The following is a 27,830-nucleotide window of genomic DNA, read 5'->3' on the forward strand; positions in this document are numbered from 1 at the left end:
GGTGATTTAAGCATACTGTATAGTGTCACAAACCAAACGTGTTTCTAGATTTGAGCTGTACTCTCAGGTGCTGACCTTTACCCCCACCATCAGAGTGTTTGATTTTACTTGGGGTCCAGCTGATCAGACTCATATGTCAAACGACATATGAGTGAGCAGCATGGATTTGCCCTCAGGAAGAACCCACCCCCATCTGCATCCTTTTCCTCTCAGTACATCTGTCTACCCCAGAAAGTCTAGATGGGGGAACCAAAATGCAGCTTGGATCACATGACCAGCCTGTCCTTTTGTCTTCCCTTGAGTTACATGTAAATAAACGTCTGGACTTTGTTTCATAGGCCAGTTCATGTATGAGCCAAAGATACATATCTTCAATGAGCGACCAGGAAAGGACCCTGAGAAGCCAGAGGCAAACATGGACGTGAAGGGACAAAAGCTGATTGTCACCAGGTATGTCTTGGATGCATATACTATGGGAACAAAAAAGGGCTCCTGTTAGGATTGGACCCACGGCCAAATAGAAGAACAAGAAAAGCTATTTCAAACTTTACCTGTGTCACACTAAACAATTCACCAGGAAGAGACACATACATGGCATTGACGTAAGGACACTGCACGGAGTCCATCCGAAATGCAAAAAATGACCAGGTACATAAGTACGTACCATCAAATGCCAAGATTAATTAATCTACTCTTCTCACCTTCGTACATTAGAAGCCATACGGCCACAAGCTGGATAACTGAAAAAGCAGATCAAAGGAAGAAATCATAAAAACACCTACTCGCCTTAGTGCTAGCGAAAGAATGTGTAGATTTTTACTTACGCCTAGAGCTTTCTTTTTGAGTACTTATCCACTGAATGCATGTTTGTGTTTGAATCTACTGAATACATCTTGGTGTAGCTTTTCTTACACAAACCGTATCCATATGCTTCATTTTGAAGTGAGAACATAGATACCTGTAAAGCATCCTGAGTTTAAACTTTTTATACGTCTTTTTCATTTTTCCCAGTCTTTTACAGTTGTCTCACCCAGGCCTAATCTGGTATCATATTAAAGAATTCGGGGCCTTTTTAGAGTTTTTACAAAGCAGCCAACTTTGCTCGATGAGAAATGACTCTTGGCACACGAATGTCATTGGCTTCCATGTACTTCATTAAACCATAAAATTACAATTAAGCCATAAAATTACAACAATCATTAAGCCATAAAATTACAACAGTAAAATAAAGTTACCACAGAAATAGATTTGTGAACTGCAACAATGGGCTCTTAGTACACTACTCAACTAGCATGGGTTTACCAGAGATCAGTGAGTTACCACTGGGCGTCAGTAAGCGTGTTTCATAGAAGCAACGCTGAGCACAGTTGATCACAGTAATAACAAGTTATCTGAGATTGGTAAACATATCTACTCTATGCTAATGACCAAAGGTAAAGGCTGGGCCCCATTTTCTTCTACTGCCAGCACCTCGTGACGCACAGCGGAAACTAACTCGACCCGTGGGCCACGCGCAAAGATGTATGTTTTAAAGCTCATTAATGGCAATATACCGTATAACTTCTTTACCCTTAAAACGAAAACCATGAATGTCTCAGGAACAGCCGGCGTCGCTCCTAAGTAGAACAGTCACCCCTGCAGTCAAGCTGAGAGGCACCTCAGCTTCATCCTGCAGGGAACCTGTGAGCTGGGGCTTCGTTTCCACCTTCTTTCCATTTGAACGTTATTTCCGCCCCACAGCCTCCCTGCAGTAGCCTCAGCTCCCCAGAGCACGATGGTTGGATCCTCTTCCAGCCTCACCAGATAAACACAAGACACCCAGGAAATTGTGAATTTCAGATACTTGGGACATACTTCTGCTGAAACATGAGTGGTGTTTATCTGAAATTCAAACTTAACTGGCATCCTGCATTGTTATTTGCTAAATCTGGCAGCTTCTTCCTTGCTCTGGGCTAATTTGGAGACTATACCAGCCCTAGGCAACCTTGAGGACATAGCCCCCAGCCAGTTCCCACTGCCCCCTTGTCCCTTTCCCCATGTCCAGAAAGAGGACTGCCTCTGACTACATGGGCCTCCCCTCCAAGGCAGCAGGGAAAAAATAAAAAAGGAAAGTTAATTTGCACTCTTTACCTTCCTGGAAAAGTCCATATTGGTCAATCTCTAGACAGGTTATTTGAATTTCTAAGGACACACTGCTTATTGTCTGTCTTTCTAAACCAAGCCCCTGACTCTGGTGCTTTGTATGACTTGGGGAAGACTTGGGGAACGGGGATGGGGCACAGGGGTGTTAGCAGATACGGTGCTAGAAGGGGGCAGAAAACAGAGAGGGAGAGTGTGTCTTCTTAGATACACAGGCTGGCCACGCCCTGGTCTGTGTCCTAACCACGCCCACTGTTCTCCTTGCAGAGGCCTGCAGAAGGACTACCGGACAGACAGAGTGTTTGGGACCAACGTTCCTTGCTGGTTTGTGCACAACAGTGGGAAAGGCTTCATCGACGGACATTACAAGGACTACTTTGTGCCTCAGCTCTACAGCTTTCTCAAATGGCCTTGAAAAGTTTATATATGTATAAATATACATTTTTTCCCTGCCACCTTTGTAGTCATTCTTGAGTTTGAATAATTAAAAACTAACCAGATATCATGGTGGTTTATAAAACCTGTTAACACACCTGAAGAAGATAAATACTTTGCAAAGAAGTTTTAGGATGTTGTTGGCGTTTTCAGACGGGAAGGTGTGTTAATCGAGGTCGTGCAGAAGAGGGCTGCATTGGTGAGTCAAGCTGCCGTCCAGACGGAGTCCTGGGTTTGGCATTTACTGTAAGGACTTCACTGTTTTTAGTGTCAGGTCCTCAACCTTGCAACTGAATACATTAATAGGTTGTCAGTTACATGGGAAATTCAATTATGAGGTTATTTGGTGAACTTGGAGTAAGAACAGGGGAAGTCACCTATCTTAATTGTTTTGTAGTTATATATATATGAATACAAAGCCCTGTCACCCTCTGTAGGGATAACCTTGCCAAGGTACCTAAGATACCCATGATGCTTTGCCAAAATTCCTTCCTTAGTGTTGGCCTCAGAGACCTTTTTAGTCCAAGAAGCCTGTATTAGTCAGGATTCTCCTGAGAAAGAGAACTAGTAGGATAGCCATGTCATATATACACACATATATAAACATACACACATATACAGTTGGCCCTTGAACAACGTGGGGCTTAGGGCTGCCAAAATCCCACAGTTGAAAACCAACAAACTTTTATCTCTGTCTCAAAGACAAAGGAATTGATAGATGGCTCACCCAAGGGCAGGAAACAAACAGTATAGAACAGATCAGGACTCAAACCCTAGTTTTTTGTTTTTTTATAAATTTATTTTTTATTTATATTATTTATTTTTGGCAGTGTTGGGTCTTTGTTGCTGTGCATGGGCTTTCTCTAGTTGCGGCAAGCAGGGACTACTCTTTGTTGCGGTGCGTGGACTTCTCATTATGGTGGCTTCTCTTGTTGCAGAGCACAGGCTCTAGGCGCGTGGGCTTCAGCAGTTGTGGCACGTGGGCTCAGTAGTTGTGGCTCATAGGCCCTAGAGTGCAGGCTCAGTAATTGTGGTGCATGGGCTTAGTTGCTCCGTGGCATGTGGGACCTTCCCGGACCAGGGCTCGGACCCGTGTCCCCTGCATTGGCATGTGGATTCTTAACCACTGAACCACCAGGGAAGTCCTCAAACCCTAGTTTTTTGATTCCACATACTGTGATCTCTAATTAAACACAAACTTTTCCCCATACTTAGTTAATTTTAAAGATCTGTAAAATGAAACAACAGGTGCTATATTTGTTTTTTAAAAACCCACATACAGGGGTTTCCCTTGTGGCGCAGTGGTTGAGAGTCTGCCTGCTGATGCAGGGTACACGGGTTCGTGCCCCGGTCTGGGAAGATCCCACATACTGCGGAGCGGCTGGGCCCGTGAGCCATGGCCGCTGAGCCTGCGCGTCTGGAGCCTGTGTTCCGCAACGGGAGAGGCCACAACAGTGAGAGGCCCGCGTACCGCAAAAAATAAAAATTAAAAAAATCCACATACAAGTGGTCCCATGCAGTTCAAACCCATGTTGTTCAGGGGTCAATGGTGTATATATATATATATATATATATATACATATATATAAAAGAAGAGATCTATTATAAGGAATTGCCTTACATGATTATGGAGGCTGGTGCAAGTCTGATCCATTATCATTCTGTGCTTTCCTTTGTTTATAACTTTCCTTTAAATCTATTCTGAAAATGGATATATGTTCAAAGGCCAAAGTGATGAAATTGCACTTAAAAAATTTTTTAAAGGTACATTTTTATGAAGCTTTCTCTCCATAATTTGGTTAAAACCATTTTTCATTTTAGAAAGTAGACAAAACTACCTCTTTTTGGACATACCCAACCAATATTTGTGAAAGCAAGTGATCATCTTTTGACATAATTGCAAAATATTAAACGTGATTATTTCTATAATTTCCAAGATAACCTCAGTGCTGAAGAGGTAAATAGCACTGCCTTTTAGTTTCATTCCTCTATAAAAATTGGTCACCTATGGCACCTATGATTTTTAAAAAAATCTATTACATCTTTTCTATCCCTATTTCAAAAATACTAATCTTAAAATGCTAATATTCAACACCAACTTCAAAAGTGGGTTCTTATACTGGTTACTTTGTAAAAAATTTTGACCTTAAAACAGCTACCTTTAGCTATATAAGGTTAGATCTATTCCTAGTATTTTACATGTGCTCAGTAGTTTTAAAAATAATGATGAAAATCTTGGGGTGTAAATTTACATGCAGAGTACTGAGCAACATAGTCCTAGCAAAAGAAACTAGATTTAAAATCAAACCCATGTTATTCAAATTATCAAAACTTTTATTAATAGCTGGTGTTTTAAAATTCATTTCCTGTAAAAAATAACCTTATTAATACTGTTCACATGTGTCCCTCTTGAGACCAGAAAATTGCCTTCTCTATATAATTAATTTTGAATTATAAGGGAATAATCAATTTTGAATTTCAAATGAAGAAACCAAATTAATGGGAATCATTGGAAAAGAAGAAACTATTCCACTGTCTGCCTCTTGGTTAGTTCTCAAAGTATTATGCTCTCAGTGATGAAGAAAAACAAGTTGACAATTATCTATGCTTATTCGTTGAACACCTTGGAACCCATTGGTAATTGATCAATATTTAATTTTGTATAAAGTTGGGGTATTACAGGGCTGGTACTTGTCAAATATATTCCTCTTTAGGACAAAAGTAGCCTATCTTCAAAGCTTTCTGTAAGTATCAATCTAAACAGTTCCCATTAAACCAATTAGATATGTATGTCTTATTGTCAGAACTGTCAGGAAAATAAGAGCCTTTGTTTGAGAAACAAGACTGTGTTCAGGTCATACTTCTGTCATAAGTTTGTTTGTTTGTGTTTTTAAATATCTGAAAATTAAACAAGGCTTCTTAGAGTTGGAAAATTGGCAATCCAAAGAAATAAGTAAAAAAAAAAAAAGGGAATTAGAGAGTGTCTCTATGTGTAGTAAAAATGAACTATGAATCAGTAGTTATTTTACTACCTAATGGTATGAGGTCTTATGCAAGTCATTCTACTTGCTTTAAAGGGTCACTTAATACCATAAGGAGGAACATCTCTTCAGACTTATCCCAATCGAAAGAGCTGTAAGTGACTCCAAAGACCCAGTAGGATGAAAGTAGAAATTACCTGGCTGCCTAGATACATAAAAATGCTTATATGCTGTAATAATTTAGTAGTCTTATTCCTTTCTTAACACTTTTTCAGGGAATTCCCTGGCAGTCCAGTGGTTAGGGCTCAGCAGCCGTGGTCCGGGTTCAAACCCTGGTCAGGGAAGTAAGATCCCGCAAGCGGCAAGCATGAGGCATGGCCAAAAAACCAAACAAGCAAACGAAACAAAACAAAACACTTTTTCACACTGGCAAAGTCTACATGGGTGACTTTTTCTGAAATACCCATGTGAGAGAAAGAAAAAGCAAGGATGCTTCCTTTTAATGGTACAGTGATTCAATTACCCAGTTAGCGTTTCCGGGGTCCCTTCAGTCTACCTAACGACGAACTTACAACGAAGGCTGAGCCATATTCTAATCCTGTGATCCCATTTCACCAGAGTAGGAACTGAGGTATGTACAGTTCCTACTTACGTTACGGGTAACCGTAACGGTCTCTCACTGCGGTATGTCAAAGTCAGGGCGGGTTTTTTTTTTTTGGCTGCACCAGGTCTTAGTTGCGGCATGTGGGATCTAATTCCCTGACCAGGGATGGAACCCAGGCCCCCTGCATTGGGAGCGCAGAGACTTAACCACTGGACAGCCAGGGAAGTCCCAGGGCGGGTTTTTAAGTAGCTACTCCAAATTAGCTAATTTCTCTTTATCGGCCAATCATTTCATTTGAATATCAATTCACTAAACATTGTCAATTCCTACACGACACCCATCTTGGGCCTACACCTGCTTCTCACCCTTTTATCTCCAGCACCTCCTGTGATCATTTACTTAGGGGAGGCGCTTTAGTAAATGTTTGTTGAATAAATTCACTCAAACGTGTCAGCAAAAACTGATAGGCAGTTAGAAGTACACAAGGGTAAAAAGAGCAAATAAGGCAATGGGATCTGACGGCATTCCTAATGAAGAAAACTCAAGGAATTTGGTTTCCTAAGATATCAATGCCAATAATTTGATATGACCTCAAGCAAGCTGGTGAAAAAGAACAGCTTTCCAAAAACTGAGAAGCCACAGACAGAGAGAAAATATTTACAAAAGATATTATCTAAGACGATCATCCAAAATATACAAAGAACTCTTAAAACTCAACAGTAAGGAAGTGAATGACCCAATTTAAAAATGGCAAAAGACTTGAATAGACACGATATACAGATGGCAAATAAACATATGGAAAGATGCTCAACATCATATGTCATTAGGGATTGCAAATTAAGACAATGAGATACTACTATACACCTATTAGAATGCCAACATCAAGACAACACTAAATGCTGGCAAGGAGGTGGAGCAACAGGAACTCTCATTCATTGCTTGCAGGACTACAGAACAGAACAGCCACTTCGGAAGTCAATCTCACCATTCAATCCAGGAACCACGCTCCTTGGTATTTCCCCAAATGAGTTGAAAACTTATGCCTGCACAAAAATCTACACACGTAGGTTTATAGCAGCTTCATTCATAGTTGACAAAACTTGGAAGCAACGAAGATGTCCCTCAGTAGGTGAATGGATAAATACACTGTGGTATATACAGATAAGGTGGTATTACTCAGCACTTAAAGAAAAAAGAGCCATCAAGCCACGAGAAGACGCGTGGAGGAAACAAATGCATATTACCCAGTAAAAGAAGTCAGTCTGAAAAGGCTACATACTGTATGAGTCCAACTACCAGACATTCTGGGGAAGGCGAAACTATGTAGACAGTAAAAAGATCACTGGTTGATGGAGGCAGGCAGGGGAGGGGGGATGAGCAGGTGGATGTTTAGACTGAGGAACCTATTTTGCACGATACCATAATGGTGAATGTATTTCATTATAAATTAGACCAAGCCCATAGAATGTACAATCCCAAGAGTGAACCCTGACGTCAGCTACGGATGCTTGGTGAGGATGACATGTCCATGCAGGGTCATCAGTTATAACAGATGCACCATCTGGTGGGGTGCTGATGGTAGGGAGGCTGTGGCTTGGAGGGCAGGGGGCACATGGGAAATCTCTACACGTTCTGCTTAATTTTGCTGTGAACTTAAAATTGCTCAAAAAAATAAAGTCTTTTTTTTTTTTTTTTTTTTTAAAAAAAAGAATAGCTTACGATGCTTTAAAAAGAAAAAAATAGTCAGGGAATTCCCTGGCGATCCAGTGGTTAGGACTCTGCGCTTCTACTGCAGAACATACTTCTACTGCAGAACATATATCCATTCAATCCCTGGTTGGGGAACTAAGATCCTGCAAGCCATGTGGCTCGGCCAAAAAAATAAAAATAAAGAAAGAAAAGAAAATAGAGAAAAAAGTCTACATAAAACTTGATTTTAGGTGTCTGCAGTCACTCTGCTTAACATAACCATATTGGCCTCTAAAAACTTACAGGAAAAAAGGTTCTACAGTCTAGCATCATATTTTTGTGCTTCAGACTTTTTTCAATTAAGTTCACCTTCAATAATACTACTTTATTTTATCCTGTGACAATTTCAGGAAGATGCTGGAGAAAAGAAACGTGGGCGGTAGGGATGAAACATGGTTTTCTAAGAAGAAAACCACTGAGTTGATTCCAAACTTACAGATTTGGGGGAGGCCTATGAAATTTGTCATGTTTTATTTCTCCACTATAATCAGGGAGAACCATTCCCCTTATGGAAATTCCTCAGGTCACAAACGCTCGCCCCCATTTACTGACACTATGCTCACTTCCGTTTATCAAACACCTACTAAGTGCTGGGCTTTACGTCTGACACTCCATATGCATTTTCTGTAGTTCTCACAACAACCCTGCCGGGACACACTATTTTTGACAATTTATACATTAAAAGCATTGAAATTCGAGAACATTAACTTTCCTGAGATGACTTAGCTAGTGAATAGAACAGCCAAAATTCAACCTAAAGTCTGCCCAACTCCAAAACCCAGCTCCTTTCCCCAGTACGATGCTGTCCAGCTATTTCGGAAATGCTTTAATTCATCCCATAACATTTTCTGTAAAGCTACGGACATCATCCCATTACTATTTCTTTCGCTGCCTCCTCTGTCTCTGTTCACCAGCAAATATTCTCCCACCTTCTGATAACAGATTTATCACCCCTCCCCTAAGGGTGGGGTTCCAGAGGGATGGCCCATGGGTTGGAATACAATCCAAGTCTGGCCAGTCGGTAGTATTCCAATCCTTTTACTTGGAATGATCTGTCCCGGTGTGGATCCATAAGACTCAATCCCAGGTTTTTTGCTGGAACTGTGACAGAAGGGTAAGATGTAAACCTGGAGGCTGGAGATGCTGGCAGTCATCTTGCTGTTTTGAAAAGTACCTTGAATGAACCCAACACAGAAGCCAGAGATGACAGGGGCCCAGCCCTGAATCTGGACTGCTTGCACCCTGAATCTCACTTGAATCAAGGGTCTGCTCCTTCGCAGTTATATGAACTATAAACTTCCTTTTTTTTTTTTTTTCCCATAAGCAACTGTGAGGTGGGTTTCCTGTCTTTTGTATCCCTTCATAATATGCTGCCCTACTTATTTAAAAATGGACAGCTCACCATTGCTGGTGGGATTGTAAAATGGTGTAGCCACTTTGGAACACGGCCTGGCAGCTCTTCAAATGTTAAACATGGTATAACATGAGTGAGTTACAGTATGACTGACTCCAATCCTAGGATCTGAAAACGTACGTTCACACAAAATCTTGTACACGAATGTTCACAGCAGCATTATTCATAATTGCCTCAAAGCGGAAACAACCCAAATCCAGCAACTGATGAATAGTTTTTTAAAAATGCGGTATACCCATATGATGGATAATTGTTCAATGAAAAGGAATGAGATAGTGATCCGTGCTACAACGTGGATAACCCTTGAAAACATTATGCTGTGTGAAAGAAGCTGGTCATAAAAGATCGCATATCGTATGATTCCATTTATATGAAATGTCCAAAACAGGCAAATACACAGAGATGGAAAGTAGGTTAGTAGTTGCCAGGGGCTGGGGAGAGAGGGGAGGTTAGGAGTGACTATGGATACAGGGTTACTTTCGGGGGTGATGAAAATGTTTCAAATTAGATAGTGGTGGTGCTTGTACAACTTTGTAAATATTCTAAATACCACTGAAATGTCCACTTTAAATGGGTGAAATTGTATGGTGTGTGTGAATTATATCTCAATAAAGCTGCTATTCTATTTATAGTTTGACTCTTTAAAATGTAATAATATTTACAGTTCAACTTTACTGATGAAAATAGAAATTTAGAGTATATGAAGGATTTCCTCTAACTATACGATTCTAAATTGTCCTATATAAAACACTTTACAATAATGTTCTTTTAATGAAGATAAAAAATCATCAAGGAAATATTACAAAGGAAATAAAAATAACAAAGACAAAATTACACAATTTTGATACTTCATGAGACATAACTAGATTTTTCTGTAAGCTTAGCTAAACAACTATACAGTAATATTTAAATAAATCCATTTGTTTTATACAAAAGAAACACCCTAACACAGTAGAGTCTTGTAATGCCTTTGTGAACACCAATTTGATGCTTTAAGATTTTAATGTGCTGTTAACAAGTTATCAAACTCAGGCAAGTTTAGAAATGTCTTCGTATTGAATTCCTTCAACTCTGCGTCCTTTTAAAGGGCCCTACAAATTAAAATAATTGAAGAAGAGGTTAAGAACACACATGTACTTATAAGACAAGAAAAGGACACACACTTCTGGATCCAACTTTGCCTTTTTCACATCCCTAAGACACCACTAAGGTACCTAACAGCTCTACACATCTGTGAATTTTACAAGTATTCTAAAGCATTCCACGGCAACCTCATCAAGAACTGGCCGTATTTTCTTCAGTGCTATGTGGCATGTGTTACCTCTAGACCCTGTGGCAGAGACTGGCTAGCTGGTCAGTATCTCCTCTGCTTCCTGGAGCAAGTCACACTTCCTGGCTCCTCCTGTGGTCAGGTATGCCATGAGATGGAGCTCTGGCCCAAGGAAGGGAACAGAAGTGACGTGGGGCACTTCCAGGCCCAGGCCATGCTCCCCTCCACAGGCAACCCGTCACGCTCCCCGCGGCCTGCCTGAAGCACACGGACACGGCAGCTGTCAAAACCCCGGTTGAAGGTGGTAGAGCCACAAGTCAGAAGGACCCTGGGCTCACAAATCACCCCTAAGAAAAGAGCCATTCCCTGATTCAGAAGACCTGTTCTGGACTTCAAAATGAGAAGTTAATGTCTATCATGTTTGTGCCATTATCAGTCGGGTTTTTTTTTTTAAATAACAAATATTATTTTAAGCAATACAAATCCTCATACTCAAAGATATTTGTCTAGTTTAGCTGTGACAGGCTGGTCTTATTACAGAAAATGAGACCAACCTGAAATATATTTTCTTGTTCCCTTCATATCCAACAAAAAGGGAAAGGGGAAAGAAAACTGGATTAATGAAAGATGATACCTGTCATAAAAGCTGATACAGCCTGGGAACACAGAGGCTAAGAATATGGGCTCTGGACCCAGACTGCCCAAGTTCAAACCCCACCCTCAGCAGGTGACATAACCCCTCAGTGCCCCATTATCCCCTAGTGGGGAACAGTAACAGTACCCTACATTACTGGCTTGTTGAGAAATATAAATGAGTTAGCACATATAAAGTGCTCAGAATAACATCTGGAACATAATACGCATATGAGCTCAATAATTCTTTTTTTTTTTTTTTTTTTTGCGGTACGCGGGCCTCTCACTGTTGTGGCCTCTCCCGTTGCGGAGCACAGGCTCCGGATGTGCAGGCTCAGCGGCCATGGCTCACGGGCCCAGCCGCTCCGCGGCATGAGGGATCTTCCTGGACCGGGGCACAAACCCGTGTCCCCTGCATCAGCAGGCGGGCTCTCAACCACTGCGCCACCAGGGAAGCCCAAGCTCAATAATTCTTAACTCTTATTAAATCTTTCAGTTAAAATTTAAAAGTTGGTCCTCTCTGCTGCAAAATATAAAATGATGATGATGACTCTAACCCTGGGCTGAGATTTTAACATTTTTTACCTTCCTTTAAAAAATGCTTTTAAAATGTCTTTCTTTTAATGTACTATAATGATTACATATAAAGGAAATAAGTTCCCAGATAAAGCATGACCCAGTTTGACATCATCAGGTTTAAAGGTCAAAGGTCAATCACACTTCTGTGATAAGAAGGCCAAGCAAGGGATAAAGAAGGGGGCCAGACTTGGGTTAACTAGGCAAGTATCTAAAAAGTTGGGGCTGGTTTTGAACAATTTGTGAGCTATTTAAAAAATCTGCTTAATAAATGTGTAAATTCCAAATCTTATGATACTGATACTAAAATTTAAGATGCCAGAAATAATAAAAATAGGAGAAACCACTCGAAAAGTTCATGTTTTTCAGGGCATTGACTTGGAGAAAACATGCGGACGTAGAGACAAGCTGACCGACATGCACAAACCAGCACAGATATTTTTAATGGAGGCAGGCTGCAAAAGAAGAAGAAAAAACCAAAAAATTTGCATGTGGGTTTCCTCCCCCAAGAGTACACGCTGCTTTGCAATCAACCAGAAAGGCTTTCCCTGCGGATCACCTCCGAGGTTCTATCTCCATCCGGCTCTGAGAGCGATGAAAGCATTAGAGGGGAAGATGGAGCTGTGGGTTCACAGCAAGGCCGGGAAGAAAGCAGCTCTCGAAAATCATACAGACTGGAAACCAAAGGTGTGGACAGAACCTAGAATATCCTCAACAGTACTGAGTCTTTCTGTTTCCCTTAGATGAAAACGTGAAGCGGGGTCTAAGTTGGATAGTATTAGGAAACTAGAAAGTGGAGGAGATTCAACCTGCCAAGGAAATACGAGAGTTTCCACAATCTTATGCTGATTGAATCAGAAAAAAAAAAACTGATTTAAAAAAGAACTTCAATCTGTTCATGTAGTCAGATTAATAAATTCCCTACTGACAGGTGACATTCCCTGTTCCTTCTTTTCCCCTTAGAGTTTATGTTCATTGGTGATTAGGTTAGTATTTTCAAGGACAGGGAAAAAATGCTTAATTTACTGAAATGTGATTTCTTTCAAATAAGAACCTAAATGGTTTTTCTAGAAAGCTTTCCTGAGACACATGTTCTCAAACCAGTTCATAGCTGGGCTCAGGGGACCTGAGAACTCCTTAAAGGGAACACATAAAATTTGGCAGTTTATGTGCAGTTTCTTGCAGAGAGCCCAAAACTTTCATCAAACTCTTCAGGAAGTTGATTATTCCCCCAAACACTAAAACTTCCTGTAGTGGAGATGAAAAAGCTTCTCGTTTAGAGATAAAGATACACGGTGCGGTAGCGCAGGGATCTAAAAAGAATTAGGCAGTTAGGAAAAAACATGTTTCAGACCCTTCCTTCTGAAGACAGCTCAGGTCTCACTCAGCCTCATGCGCAGACCTGTCAGTGGACCATCAGTTCTAAATCAACGAACAATTTTACTTAAATGTCAGACTTCTTAAAATCTATTTATTGATCTCTTCTACCTTAAATCCTTTATGAAAGAAAGAAGGACATTAAAAAATATTATTGATCTCTGTGCCTTTTCCCCCATTAACTCTGATTATATATTCCCCACTAATCACACTACGGCAGATTGAGTTTTATGTTAGATGTGGGGGGAAAAAACTGGGATACAAAACTATGTGTAATATATACAATGTTATAAAATAGAAAGACTGAAAAAAAACAGACCAAAATATTAATGGAGGTTATCATTTGCCTGGAGGTTTACGGGCAATTTTAAAAATTATTTATATTAAATTGTATTTTTCAGCTTTTATCTAAGAGTGCTGCTAGAGACTGAATGTTTGTGTCCCTGTCAAAATTCATTCAGTACATTCAAAATGTGATGGTATTAGGAAGTGGGGTCTTTGGGAAGTGATTAGGTCATGAGGGCAGAGCCCCTGAGAATGCATTAGTGCCCTTAAAAAGGGATCCCAGAGAGCTCCCTTTCCCCTCCCACCATGTGAGGACACATTAACCAGGAAACAGGCCTTCAGCAGACATCGAATCTGCCTGTGCCTTGATCTTGGACTTCCAGCCTCCACAAACGTGAGAAATAGATTTCTGTTGTTTCTAAAGCCACCCCAGTCTACGGTATTTTGTTATAGCAGCCTGAACAGATTAAGACACATAAGGAATTTCTTTTGTAATCAGAAAATAAAATGCTTTAGTAATGTCAGTCATTAGAGAAAATAAGCTTATAGATTTCCAAATAGGAGACAAGGCAAACAGAAAACCCAAACTTAAAACACCAATCCGATGAAAAAAAACCATAGCACATTTTAAAAGCATTTTGAAATTTCCGTCTTTGTGTAAACTATACTTACGGTTTCAATGACTATAGTAGCTGAAAAAGTCTTCTCATTGATGGATTCTAGGGTACCTTCATTTCCTCTGTAGCCTCCATTTAAAACGAGAATTCTTTTTCCTGTAACAGAAAAGGGTTAACACTTAATACAAAGAAAATGGCCACTTTCTTCTACTTTCTTACAGCCAAATGCAATTACACTGAATCAACATAGTAGAAAACAAAACTCTTCTCTTAGATGTTCTTAACCACTTAATATCTGTATGATGCTACAGTACAGTCTGTAGATACTTTGATTACTGTAACATTACAAGACTCATTTTTTCTACCTATTTGTCAAGGGATGTTTTAATTTTATACCAAGGAGTATAAGGTTCTTGGAAGAGATGTCCAGAGCCCAGAAGTAATCAGAAAAAATTCAGCTTACTTTTAATTTCTCTCTTTTTAAGATCATAAGATGGTTGCTAGTTTCATAAAAGCGTAAATATATGCCTGCTGTTTGGTTGAGCCATTCTATCTCTAAGAATTTTCTGAACAGAAATCATATATCCATACAAAGATCTGTATGTGAATGCTCATATAGCTGGTTTGTTTGTAATGGCCAAGAGCTGTAAACAACCCCAATGTCCATCAGTAGGTGACTGGATAAAGAATCTGGCACATCCACATAATGAAATACTTGGCAATAAAAAGGAATCAAGTATAGATGCACACAACAACGTGAATGAATCCACAATGATGTACTTAGTGAAAGAAGCCAGACAGAAACACAGGACACGTGGTATGATTTTATTTATATAAAATTGTAGAAAACTATGAGCTAATCTATAGTCACAGAAGGCAGACTGGTGGTTGCGTGGGGGACGGGGGAGACAGCAGGGAGCGAAGGACTATAAAGGAAACGGAGGAAACTTTGCGGGGTGATGGACACATTTGCTAACTTGATTGTAAGGGTGGTTTTCACGGGAGTATGCATGTGTTGAAAACATCAAATTGTATACTTTATACAGATGCAGTTTATGTTAATTACATCTTACTGAAGCTGAAAAAAAAGTCCACAATTTCTAATCCATAAAATGAATTTTATTTTATGGAGAAAGAATATAGGATCTGATAAACAGAAGTTTTACAGACTAACATTATCACTGTGCCAGCAATGATACCACCATGAAGAGTCTGGGTCAGAGGCAAACAACCTAACTACAGAAGCATTTATACTAGATATGCGTAAGACAATTAAGGAAAAGAAAATGCAAAATAATACTGACTTTTACTTTACCATCTCAAATAGCTAAACAAGTATATTAATAATAATCCTAATATGATTGATTTTATCCAGATATGTCTGTGATTTGCTTCTGGAAAGAAAACAAAGATTCTAGAAAGGGAAAATTTATTTATGCCACGAAATAGCTTTCTCAGAGGACTGGTAAACTACCACCTCACCAAGTCAAACTGGGATCAGTTATATTGGCAGTTATATGTTTCTAAAAAGGAAACTCATACCCAGAACTATCAAGTAACGTCAAAAACTAAGGTTTTAAAGAATGGAATCACTTATTTCGATGGTATATTAAATGGTCTGCAAAAAGATTTACCTGGTGCTGGAATTACTGTTTCTAAATGAGTCTGGTCAAGTTTCAGCTTGTCTCCAGAATCAATCATCTTCACCACAGCGGTGTAATTGTCAATTACTTCCTGCCATGTAAAACCAACACTTTTATAACAGAAGAGACATGTGAACACAAAGTCCAAAGGACAGAAATAAATGTAAACAATGAAATTCTAACCAAAAGGTAAGAGTAACTTGTTTTAAGAGTAACTCCTTGTATCAATGGAGCTTATTTTCTAGATGCCATATATGACCTCAGGCTATGGTTCTTAAAGAATTCAATTCAAAGCTTAGTTAAGGTTTTCATCTGGAAAGAAGAGGATGGTGACCTTAGAATAAGACTTTAAGAAATACAATGAGAGGGATAATTCTGTGTCATTTCAAGTACAGTAGGAGGGCAACTTATGCATGCACAAGGGTGGGTGCTAGCATGAAACTATACTCAGGAAAAGCACAAGAAAGAAAAAGACTGGAGCATTGATTTTTTTTAAATTTTAAAATCCTAGAGCAATCAAAAGATAAGTCTCTCAGGCAAACCACAAGGAAGTCCTCCTTGGAACTCTGGGGCACTATTACATTGCCCGTCATTAACAAAGGGAATGTACCTTACTTACTAGCAAGGTGCGCTCACTGAATTTTTTAAGAGGTGCCGATGGGATTTCATACATACCATTTGCTCTAGTAAGAAAGCCGACCAAAGTTAAGTATAAACTATGGTTGGAAATGAAATATTTCTCCAACTGTTGGGAAGTCAGCCTTCCTTTCATGGAACCATCGAGAACCTTAGACACACTGCTTCTGTTACTAGGACTTGATTTTTAAGGAGTATCAAGATGGCTTTACTCAGCCACACGCCAGCTCCTTCACCAAATTCCATCATAACTTCATGTTCTTACCTTAACAATCCCCTTTTTCTTATGATATTTCTCTCCAAGTTTTTTGGTTATAATTTTCACTACAATTTCCTGGAAAATAAGAAAAAAATAAAGATGGAAGGAATGATATAAATTATCTTTCCTCTTTTGATCCTTCATTTTAAACATTTTCACCAAAAATCATAGTAAAATGTTAACTGCTTTGCTAAATAAGACATTTTGGAGATGGAAGTCTTCCCAACGATGGCAGAACATTTCCTTAGTAATCTTTCATTCCTTCTGTCTCTTTTTATTCAACACAGTTGGTTACCAAGAGGAAAAAACGCGTATCTCATGGCTGATTTCCATAGTGAAGGTTTCCTGAAATCTAGGACTTTCATCCACCAATCTCAACTCTATTAATCCAGGTCTTTCATAGAGAGCTTCTTTCTTTCTCTCCATTCAAGGAAGAAAAAATGCCAAGGATGTTATATGTTGACATTCACCGCTGACAAAAAAACTCAAGAGAGCAGGAGTCTCACTGGGAACTGCAAGCAATGGAGGCTTTGAGCTAAAGCACAACACTTTCCACAATGCTCTTTTCTCACGATGTTGCTCTGGATTTTTGGTAAGACTGGACTCCTCCAGACTAGCTCCAGCTAAAAGCATCGCTCTTCTGAGCATCTAGTTCTCAACGGGAGAGAAATCTGAGTTTATTTCATGTTAATGCATTCTGAGTTTGCTTCCTTATCATTGTTTTCCTGATTTCAATTGGCTAATGGCTGACGATAAAAATTAAATCACCTGACTTAATTCCAGATTCACTACAGCAATTCTGTATTCGCTACTTCAAGTGGATACAGCAGAAGTACTAGATGGTCACAAGTACTTCAATAAGCCAGGCTAAACATTACATTAACAAAAACCTAGTAAGGACTTTGGGGGAGAATATTTAACAGCAGAAAAATATGTTTAAGAGAAGGCTTGAATGTTCTTATTCTTAAGCCAGTATTCTATTAAGACTTTCTCAATGAAGCCATATAATACCAACAGCTTCTCTGATTTCTGGGCTAAATTTCTCAAAGGCCCTCAAGGGTACACACACTTATAATTTAAACATAATTCATTACTTCATTGTACTATTGACACTTGCTCATAGCACATCTGTCAAAACTTTCTTTTCTGAGTTTAAAAACTTAAGCTCTCCAATCCATCTCTGTGGGCTGCTGGTTATTTTAACACACATACTGCCCGCTTCAAAATGAGACACACACTGAGTCACTGGATCACTGTTGGCTGATCTTCCCTTTTTTTTTTTTTTGCGGTACGCGGGCCTCTCACTGTTGTGGCCTCTCCCGTTGCGGAGCACAGGCTCCGGACGCGCAGGCTCAGCAGCCATGGCTCACGGGCCCAGGCGCTCCGCGGCATGTGGGATCTTCCCGGACCGGGGCACGAACCCGTGTCCCCTGCATCGATCGGCAGGCAGACTCTCAACCACTGCGCCACCAGGGAAGCCCTGATCTTCACTTTTAATGTAACATTCTCCAAGAGGAGCTAGGAAGAAAATCTGAATAATTTACTATACTAGAAGATTATCAAACTGAAAATAAAATTTTATTAAAAGTATTGTCAATGCAGGGACTTCCCTGGAGGTCCGGTGGTTAAAGACTTCGCCTTCCAATGCAGGGGGTGTGGGTTCAATTCCTGGTTGGGGAAGTAAGATCCCACATGCCTTGTGGCCAAAAAACCAGGGCGTAAAACAGAAGCGATATTGTAAGGAGTGCAATAAAGACTTTAAAAATGGTCCACATTAGAAAAAAAATCTTAAAAAAAAAAAGTATTGTCATTGGGAAGAGAACTTTTGGACTAACTAAAAATGCTTTTTTTTTTTTTTTTTTTTGCTTTTGGTTTGTTTTCTTTTTCCTTTAAACCAATGGTTCTGAACAAAGGTGATTCTAAACATGAGAATCACCTAGGCGGTTAGTGAAAATAGCCATTTCACCCCAGAAGACTGGATAGTGGTAGTATTGAAGCATATATATCTTGGAAAGAAATGGTCTAAAGTTTTTTGAATTGTGCTCTGGTTAAGAACTACTGCTCTAAGCAAAATTCTTGATTACACTTTCATAAACAATATATGAAACTATTAATATCAAATGCTAGCTACTCGGACAGGGAAAGCAAACAAAATAATTCATAGATGGTTACCTCTCTCTAGGTCCTTCCTTTTCTAATCTTCACCCAGACTTCTACTCAGAGACGGAAGTCAGGGAGACTAATGCATCCCAGGAAGTACTGTTTATTAGGGCAGAGTACAACCTAGTGAATCTGACTGCCAGGGAAATCCTAGCTCACCACTTTCTAAATGACCTTGGGGGAATTACTCAAATAATCTATACCTCAGTTGTCTCACCTATCAAAAGGGAATAATAACAGTAATTACCTTGTAGGGCTGATATGAGAATTAACTGAAATAATTCATATGAAGCACTTTTTTTTTTAATAGTTTTTCTTTTCTTTTTTTTAATTGAAGTATAGTTGATTTACAATGTTGTGTTAGTTTCAGGTGTACACCACATTGATTCGGTTATATGTATATGTTTATTCTTTTTCAGATTCTTTTCCCTTATAGGTTATTAAAAAATATTGAGTATAGTTCCCTGTGCTATACCATAGGTCCTTGTTGGTTATCTGTTTTATACATAATAGTGTGTAACTGATAATCCCAAACTCCTAATTTATCCCCTCCCTACCCCCTGCCTTTCCCCTTTGGTAACCATAAGTTTGTTTTCCATGTCAGTGGGTCTATTTCTGTTTTGTAAAGAAGCTCATTTGTATCTTTTTTTTTTTTTTAGATTCCACATATAAGCGATATCATATGATATTTGTCTTTCTCTGTCTGATTTATGAAGTACTTATTTTCTATTTAATACAGCAAGGATTTTCATTTTACATAACTTATTTCATGATCTTTCATGTGGTCACCAGGCAAATGTTTCCCATTGTATAAGAACATAAACTAAGACATGGAAACAAAATTATTTTTAAGCTAGTGAGGGAATAACTATGAAGATTTAAATTAGAACTTTATGCTTTTTGATCTTCAAGATCATTATTAATAATAATAATAAATCAGAAATTTTCAAATCAGAAATTACCCAAATAATTACTTTTCACTCTCGTGTTATTGATCAAGCCAGCTCCCTTAAGGATAACTAAGATACCCTGAAGGTTTTATGAAAACTTCATATTCCAGTTAAGTTCAAAACTGAGCAGCAATAAATAAAAAATATTTAACGTACTGAAATGTTTAAAAATTATTATGCAATTGTTATCTTAAAAGAACAAGAAATAAAGTGAAATAAGTCAGAGAAAGATAAAAACTATGACATCATTTATATGTGGAATCTAAAAAATACAACAAACTAGTGAATACAACAAAAAAGAAGCAGACTCACAAATATAGAGAACAAATTAGTGGTTACCAATGGGGAGAGGGAAGTGGAGAGGGGCAATAAAAGGATGAGGGAAAAAAAGTTATTATGGGCTTACATGAAATCATGTGTGTGAAACTTTTGAAAACTGGAAAGCACTACAGAATTTAAAGAATCTTTCCTTCAATAAAAAAAATTTTTTTAAAGACTTTAGTAAATTAGATTAAGAAAAAACGAAAAAAGACAGAAGAAGCAATAATAAAAAAGCAATAAAAAACAAACCTTTCCTTGAACTTATATAATTAAAGCGTGTTTTTAGAAAAGGGAACCCTCTTGCACTGTTGGTGGGTATGTAAATTGATACAGCCACTATGGAGAACAGTATGGAGGTTCCTTAAAAAAACTAAAAATAGAACTACCATATGACCCAGCAATCCCACTACTGGGCATATACCCTGAGAAAACCATAATTCAAAAAGAGTCATGTACCACAATGTTCATTGCAGCTCTATTTACAACAGCCAGGACATGGAAGCAACCTAAGTGTCCATCATCAGATGAATGGGTAAAGAAGATGTGGCACATATATATAATGGAATATTACTCAGCCATAAAAAGAAACAAAATTGAGTTATTTGTAGTGAGGTGGATGGACCTAGAGTCTGTCATACAGAGTGAAGTAAGTCAGAAAGAGAAAAATAAATACCGTATGCTAACACATATATATGGAATCTAAAAAAAAAAATTGGTTATGAAGAACCTAGGGGCAGGATGGGAATAAAGACACAGACCTACTAGAGAATGAACTTGGGGACATGGGGAGGAAGAAGGGTAAGCTGGGACAAAGTGAGAGAGTGGCATGGACATATATACACTACCAAATGTAAAATCGATAGCTAGTGGGAAGCAGCCACATAGCACAGGGAGATCAGCTCGGTGCTTTGTGACCACCTAGAGGGGTGGGATAGGGAGGGTTGGAGGGAGGGAGGGAGACGCAAGAGGGAAGAGATATGGGGATATATGTATATGTATAGCTGATTCACCTTGTTATAAAGCAGAAACTAACACACCATTGTAAAGCAATTATACGCCAATAAAGATGTTAAAGAAAAAAAAAAAGCTGTTTTTACAACAAAGTACCTAACTGGGTATTCTTATAGCAAAAACTGAAAATAATTCCAGGCTTAAATTCAAGGTGTCCATACACAAATTTGGCATTAAACTCAAGAAACATTACTGGTCCATGAACATGAAGTAACCCTCTAATAACAATACAACCAATACTTACAGAGTAGATGCAAAGACAAGTCATTAAAGTTATAAATCTATCTACAGAATTTACAGATATTTAAGAAATTTAGTCATTTATACCAAATGCTATTTAAATCATTCGCTTAAAAGCACATTTAGAAGTAAGAAGCCCCAGCGGGATACGTACAGGCTGGAGCCAGTAATCTGTTCGGGCAGCTCTTTTCTTCTCCTCTTCAATCTGGAGGACGCATGAGACATTCATAAAATTACCTCTTTAAAATCCTCAGTTTATTTCAAATAACATTCTATTTAGCAAAAGAACACCATAAAACACACTTCACAGAAGATCGATATAATTTGCAATCTCTGATGAACACAAACCTTTTTTTGCAATTAGTTTTTGATTGAAAAAAAAAGCAACCTGGATTTAGGAAAATAAGTGATAGGCAAGTCAACTGACCAAGAAGATAAACGTAAACAACCTCTATTGAGTCAATACTGCAACGCCACCTGCCAGCATTACTCTGCCCTATCCCTGCTTCCTCCCCTGGACTGTCATGCGCTGGAAAACAAGCGATGTATTCAGGGGGCAAAAACATAACTCTTACAGACCAATTCAGCACAGCATAGTTGGGTATACAGATTGATGGCAAAGAGGAGCTTCCCTGTTTGATAAGGATAATAAAGGCTGTGAATGGAGGGGAAGAAAAACACAACCAGGAGAGAAGTAAATGAAAGGGTGAACAAAAGGAAAACGTGCTGACCAGCTGACCTGGCTGTATCTCACACCTTTTTCTTTCTCAACTGCTCAGTTAACCCTAAGTACCTACTTTCAAAGGGACTGAACAATGACGCTCTTTGGTTGATTCAAAACCTCATCTTAATTCCTCCAACTTTCCAATATGAACAAAAAAATATTCTAAACTTGGCATGGTTATATTCTAAGCAGGTAGATCTGGCTTTCCATTTTACTTTGAATTAAAACAGAATGGCTTATAAGACCTCTGTGGTGTTGCCCCTGTTTCTCTCTCCAACCTCAAATGCCACCACTCTTGTGCTTACCATGCTCTAGCCACCTGGATCTTCCCTTTGGATGCTGAGCTAGAGATCTCCCCTGCCCTAGTGGGGGAACAAGCTATCTCCCCACTCCCTGCCCTCAGACCTCCTCAGCACATAGCATTTTGTAATTACTTATCCACTGGTTCACTTGGTCGTGGAATGCCTCCTTCACTAGGGTGAAAGTTCTATGACATGCAGGGACTGTGTTTTTCTCCCTACTCTACACATGCAGGACCTCACATGATGCCCAGCACGTAACAGCAACTCAGTATCTGCTGAATGATGGAATGACTACATCTCACGGCGTACACACGTTATATTATACTTTAAGCTTTTCTAACTGTCCTGCATTGTGTGAGGACTCAGTAACAGGGAAGACCAAACAGTTACTCCCATCCCTTGACAAATGAAGAAAAGGAATGAGGAGACCAGAGGAAATGATGTTACAGGGAAAAACGTTAGCTTCTTGTACCCATTTATTCTTTCTCTTTGCCTTTTCTACTTATTTCATAAATTTATTGATAAGGGAAGGTGATGTGTTGGAAGGGAGAAAGGAACATTTAGGAATATATTAAGAACCTTCTGCAGAACGGCTCTAGAATTTCAGGTAAATTTAGAGCAAAAGTATAGCCCTAGATCCAGATAATCATAGGTTTTCACTGATTCATCATATAAACTTGGCCATCAGGTTAAATCACATTAAAAATATGTCAGAGGGCTTCCCTGGTGGCGCAGTGGTTGAGAGTCCGCCTGCCGATGCAGGGGACACGGGTTCATGCCCCGGTCCGGGAGGATCCCACGTGCCACAGAGCGGCTGGGCCCGTGAGCCACGGCCGCTGAGCCTGTGCATCTGGAGCCTGTGCTCTGCAGTGGGAGAGGCCACAACAGTGAGAGGCCCGCGTACCGCGAAAAAAAAAAAAATAATAATGTCAGAGCTTTCTCTCCCGGGTAGGAGGTGGTAAGTGGAAGTCAGAGGCAACAGGAGAGCCCAGGTTGGTGGGGGCATCCATGGAGAATGCCAATTTCACGAAGCCACCAAAGGTGAGCAGAGCTTTCATTTCTGGCTTCAATTACCACTGAGGTTCTCCTAAACTAACTCTATTGACCATAATTTCATGGAGTGTTTTGAAGACAGCACTTGAGGCAAGAAAATAAACCTATCTAAGGAGGTTCCAGCCCCATTCAGATGGAACTACACCTACGCTCTTTTTTCCTAACCTGGTATGAGCACATTTTTCTCACTTTATATTAATCTCATAATTGGTGAAACTATTTAACTTTCCTTGGTTGGAATCACATCCTTCCCCTAACAGCTAGAGTTGACAAGCACTTCATAAAGCGTACCTCCATGATTTCATCGAGTGCAGATTTCTTCTTCTTCTTTTCTTTTGACTGAGCTGAGCTCTGGGAAGATTCCTTCCGTTTCACCGATGCTGCGTTCCCTACTGTCTTCAGAGCACTTGGTCCCAAAGAACTGATGGGAAGAGGAACCGTGCTGTTAACAAAAACTGTGCAAAGACGCAGGCTTTATATAATGTGCAAAAGGAACAACACAGAAGAAATCTGTTATATGGTTAGCTTCCAACAGATTAGTCAAAACTACAAAGGGCGTGTCTATCACTTACAGGACCGGGAGCACCATGAGAAAATGGAACCCTTCCTGTCCCCCCACCTTCAGCTAGTGCCACTCTATCAGTGTGGCTGAGTGACGGGTGACAGCATTGGCTTCAGGGTTGGGGCCACCAGGGTTTGATCCTACTTCTGCTGGGACCTTGAGCAATTAACTTTTCTAAGCCTCATTTCCTCACATATAAACGGGGGTCGTAATGTGACCCAACTCTAGCTCGACCGGCAGGATTAAGTGAGATGTTTGTAAAACAGCTGGTAGAAGTCCAGCACATTGTTATCAGTTCTATTTCTTTAAAGCAAAGATCTCAACATCCAATTAAAATTTTTTTTATCGTTCCCAATTGCCTAACGTCGTCAGTGTACATTCTACATTTCTGAGTGTCATCATAAAATTGTCACCACAGGCCCCAGAATGCCATCCCTGATTTATTACGTATACTGGTCATTCTGAACAATCTGCTATTGACTGAGCCATGCCCTGTGCTTCAAGCTTTTGCAAATCTGCACATGCCTCTTTTATACCTAAAATAGTCTCTCCATTTATCTCCGTTTGTTGAACTTCTTTAAGATCCATTCTTCATGAGGCTTCTTGGAATTTGTTGTTTTTGAACCGCCATAGCACTTTGGGGCAGGCATCCCACTCCACCTGGTATATAATCATTTGTATATATGACTCCTCTCTCACAGTAGGGGAGAGAATATATATATCCACATATATATATATATATATATATATATATATATATATATATATATATATATATTTTCCCCCTGTAAAGTAGCAGTAACTATCTTGTGACTCAGATAAAATAGATGCTCCATTAATATTTGCTGACTCACTGAATATTATCAGTCTAATTATTTAATTTGTCATACTTGTAAAATACAAAGAACACATATTTGCACAAAGCTACCATGGAAACAAGAAAAAAAGCGTGATTATATAAAATACAGTAGAGTTAATATTTTCCACTCTTTGGACCTTTTCCTTTGACATTTAAAGGCAGCATTAGCTTTATTAGCAGCCGGACGACTGTAAGGACTCCCAGTGGAGCCTGCAGTCAACTGAAATCCCTGCTTCTTATATGGGGAGGCTGCAGGTCAGGACTCCCACACCCTGTCTTCATGGAAGCCATTCTCTCTTCATCTAACTGGAAGGCTTTAAATTTACCCTTGCGATATTTCACTTACTAGGTTTTGTCCCATAATTCAATCCTCTGTCATATTTTTAAGTTCTAAGGTTTGTGACAACTGTAAATAATATACATTGGTTGTGAACATATTAAGTCCAATTAAAGATAAACTCTTCAACGTGCTACTCAAAATAAATACTCTTTAGAGTTAAATGTACTTTGAGCTAGGAATCCACCGAATTTAGCAATAATTCCAGATCATAAACAACCACAATATGTCTATATAATAGGCACTAATAATCCCAGCAGAAGGATTACGTGGCTATTTTCGGGTCTAGTAATTACTTCTTCCTTACATGTTCATAATCCACCTATTTCCTACTATAATCACTAGGAAAAGCTAGCTACTATTGTGTTCTGAAGATTTTTCTCCACTTTTAGAAAAAACATTTGCTTATTTTTCTGCTTTCTGTGTCTTCTCACATTCTCCATGATTCCTCAAATTTTATCAACAGTGAGTCGTCAAACACATCTATAAATTACTCAATATTTTGGTATTTGTTTCAGCTTGGAAATTTAACCCAATTTAAAAATGGACAATAGACAATTCTCCAAAGATCTATAAATGGCCAGAAAGCACATGAAAAGATGCTTAACATCGCTAATCATTCGGAAACTGCAAATCAAAACCACAATGAAATACTACCCACACTCATTAGAATTGCTATTATAAAAAATTACAGAAAATAACAAGCACTGGCAAGGATGTGGAGAAACTGGAACCCTTGTGTGATTGCTGGTGGGAATGTAAAATACTGCAGCTGCTGTGGAAAACCTTTTAAAAGTTAAACACAGAATTACCATACACTCCAGCAATTCCACTTCCAGGTAAATACCCAAAGGAATTGAAAGCAGGGACTTGAACAGGTATCTGTACACCGATGTTCGGAAGAGCATTAATCACAAGAGCCAAAAGGTAAAAACAACTCAAATGTTCACTGACAGATGAATGGATAAACAAACTGTGGTCTATATATACAGTGGGGTATTATTCAGATTAAAAAGGAACGAAATTCTGATCCATGCCACAACATGGATAAACCCCGAAGAGCTTATGCTAAGTGAATGAAGCCAGACATAAAAGGACAAACACGGTATGATTCCACTCAAATGAGGTAGTCAAATTCATAAAGACGGAAGAGTAGAACAGAGGTAACCGGGGGCTAAGGGGACGGGTCGTGGGGAGTTATTTTTTAGTGGGCTCAGAGTTCCAGTTTTGGATGATGAAAAGATCTGGAGATGGATACTGGCAATGGTTGCACAACAACGTGAATCTACTTAATGCCACTGAATTGTATACTTAAAAATGGTTAAAATGGACCATCTTATGTTATGTATATTTCACCACACAAGAAAACTAAACTGAATAGGAAAAATAAAGTTTTCTATTTAGCAAATGTATTCAGCATTACTAAATGATTAAAATGTGAGAATCATCGGGAATAAAAAGATGAACAGAACAGCCCATCAGGATCTCATGATGTAGTGGGAGAACAGATACGGAGGGCATTGCACGGAGAGAGAGCAGTAGATGCAAGCGAGGGTGAGACCACAGAGTGCGTAGGAGACAAATGGCTTAGCAGAGCCGCGGTGCAGATGGCAGGTGGTACGCCTGTAAACGTAACTAGAGGTTATCATATAGACGACGGCTTAAATTGCTGAAAGTTTTTAACAAGAGAAAGACATGGTAAGATTTGACGTTCAGAAAGATCCTTTCTGCTTGTGATATCAAGAATCTCTTAGAGGGACTTCTCTGGTGGCAGAGTGGTTAAGAATCTGCCTGCCAACATAGGGAACACGGGTTCAATCCCTGGTCCGGGAAGATCCCATGTGCCGCGGAGCAACTGAGCCCATGCACCACAACTACTGAGCCGGCATGCCACAACTACGGAAGCCTGCACACCTAGAGCCCGTGCTCCACAACAAGAGAAGCCACCACAATGAGAAGCCCACGCACCACAACGAAGAGTAGCCCCCGCGCACAGCAATGAAGATCCAACACAGCCAAAAATTAATTAAATTTTAGAAAAGAATCTCTTAGAGCTAAAATGAATAAATGAAAAATATAAAGAATGTTGATGAGACATGATGAAGGACAGTATTCTAAAAGATTAATAAAACGGATAATAAATTTGAATACCTCGTTGAAAAGAATATTCTAGAAAAACAAAAATTATACAAATGATAAAAATTGAGGGCTTTTCTGGTGGCACAGTAGTTGGGAGTCCACCTGCCAATGCAGGGGACACAGGTTCGTGCCTCAGTCCGGGAAGATCCCACATGTCACGGAGCTGCTAGGCCCATGAGCCATGGCTGCTGAACCTGTGCGTCCGGAGCCTGTGCTCCGCAACGGGAGAGGCCACAACAGTGAGAGGCTCACATACCGAAAAAAAAAAAAAAGAAAATAGGCAATTTGTTTCCAGCTTTGCTTTGTATGATAATCTTACACCAGCTGCTGTACCAATAATGCCCCTCCAGCCCAAAAAAAGATTCTAGTAGAAAGGTGAGAGATTGAGACAGGGTCAAGTGAGGTTAAAATCAAGGCAGGAAATGAACAGTAACAGACTGGAAATGGAACGGAAGGCTTCTAGAACAGCCCTAGGATTCTGCTTTCAGTAACTGGAGTGAGCATGTGTGCAATTAAGAGACAGGGAAGCCACACCGAAGTGGAGTTACTGAGCT

At 39.4% G+C, this 27,830-nt stretch overlaps 2 protein-coding genes across 2 annotated transcripts in view; one reads left to right on the forward strand and one right to left on the reverse strand.

Moving 5' to 3' along the window:
* Positions 1–2,660, forward strand: part of ITIH2 (inter-alpha-trypsin inhibitor heavy chain 2) — a 37,469-nt gene extending 34,809 nt beyond the window's left edge. Inside the window, exons 19-20 of the mRNA XM_027121486.1 lie at positions 339–450; positions 2,407–2,660. Of these exons, the coding sequence (XP_026977287.1) occupies positions 339–450; positions 2,407–2,554 (260 nt within the window). The 3' untranslated portion in view covers positions 2,555–2,660. The remainder of the gene's footprint in view (positions 1–338; positions 451–2,406) is intronic.
* A 6,844-nt stretch (positions 2,661–9,504) lies between these two features.
* The window catches only part of KIN (Kin17 DNA and RNA binding protein), a 37,690-nt gene continuing 19,364 nt past the window's right edge, over positions 9,505–27,830 (reverse strand). The window contains exons 8-13 of the mRNA XM_027121580.1: positions 23,671–23,800; positions 21,455–21,505; positions 16,625–16,693; positions 15,715–15,814; positions 14,136–14,236; positions 9,505–10,413 (exon numbers count right to left, since the gene is read on the reverse strand). Coding sequence (XP_026977381.1) covers positions 10,351–10,413; positions 14,136–14,236; positions 15,715–15,814; positions 16,625–16,693; positions 21,455–21,505; positions 23,671–23,800 — 514 coding nt within the window. The 3' untranslated portion in view covers positions 9,505–10,350. The remainder of the gene's footprint in view (positions 10,414–14,135; positions 14,237–15,714; positions 15,815–16,624; positions 16,694–21,454; positions 21,506–23,670; positions 23,801–27,830) is intronic.

This window comes from Aethalodelphis obliquidens, unplaced genomic scaffold (genome assembly GCF_003676395.1).
Source record: "Aethalodelphis obliquidens isolate GAN/ISIS:26980383/991018 unplaced genomic scaffold, ASM367639v1 scaffold23, whole genome shotgun sequence".
NCBI classification, from domain to species: domain Eukaryota; kingdom Metazoa; phylum Chordata; class Mammalia; order Artiodactyla; family Delphinidae; genus Aethalodelphis; species Aethalodelphis obliquidens.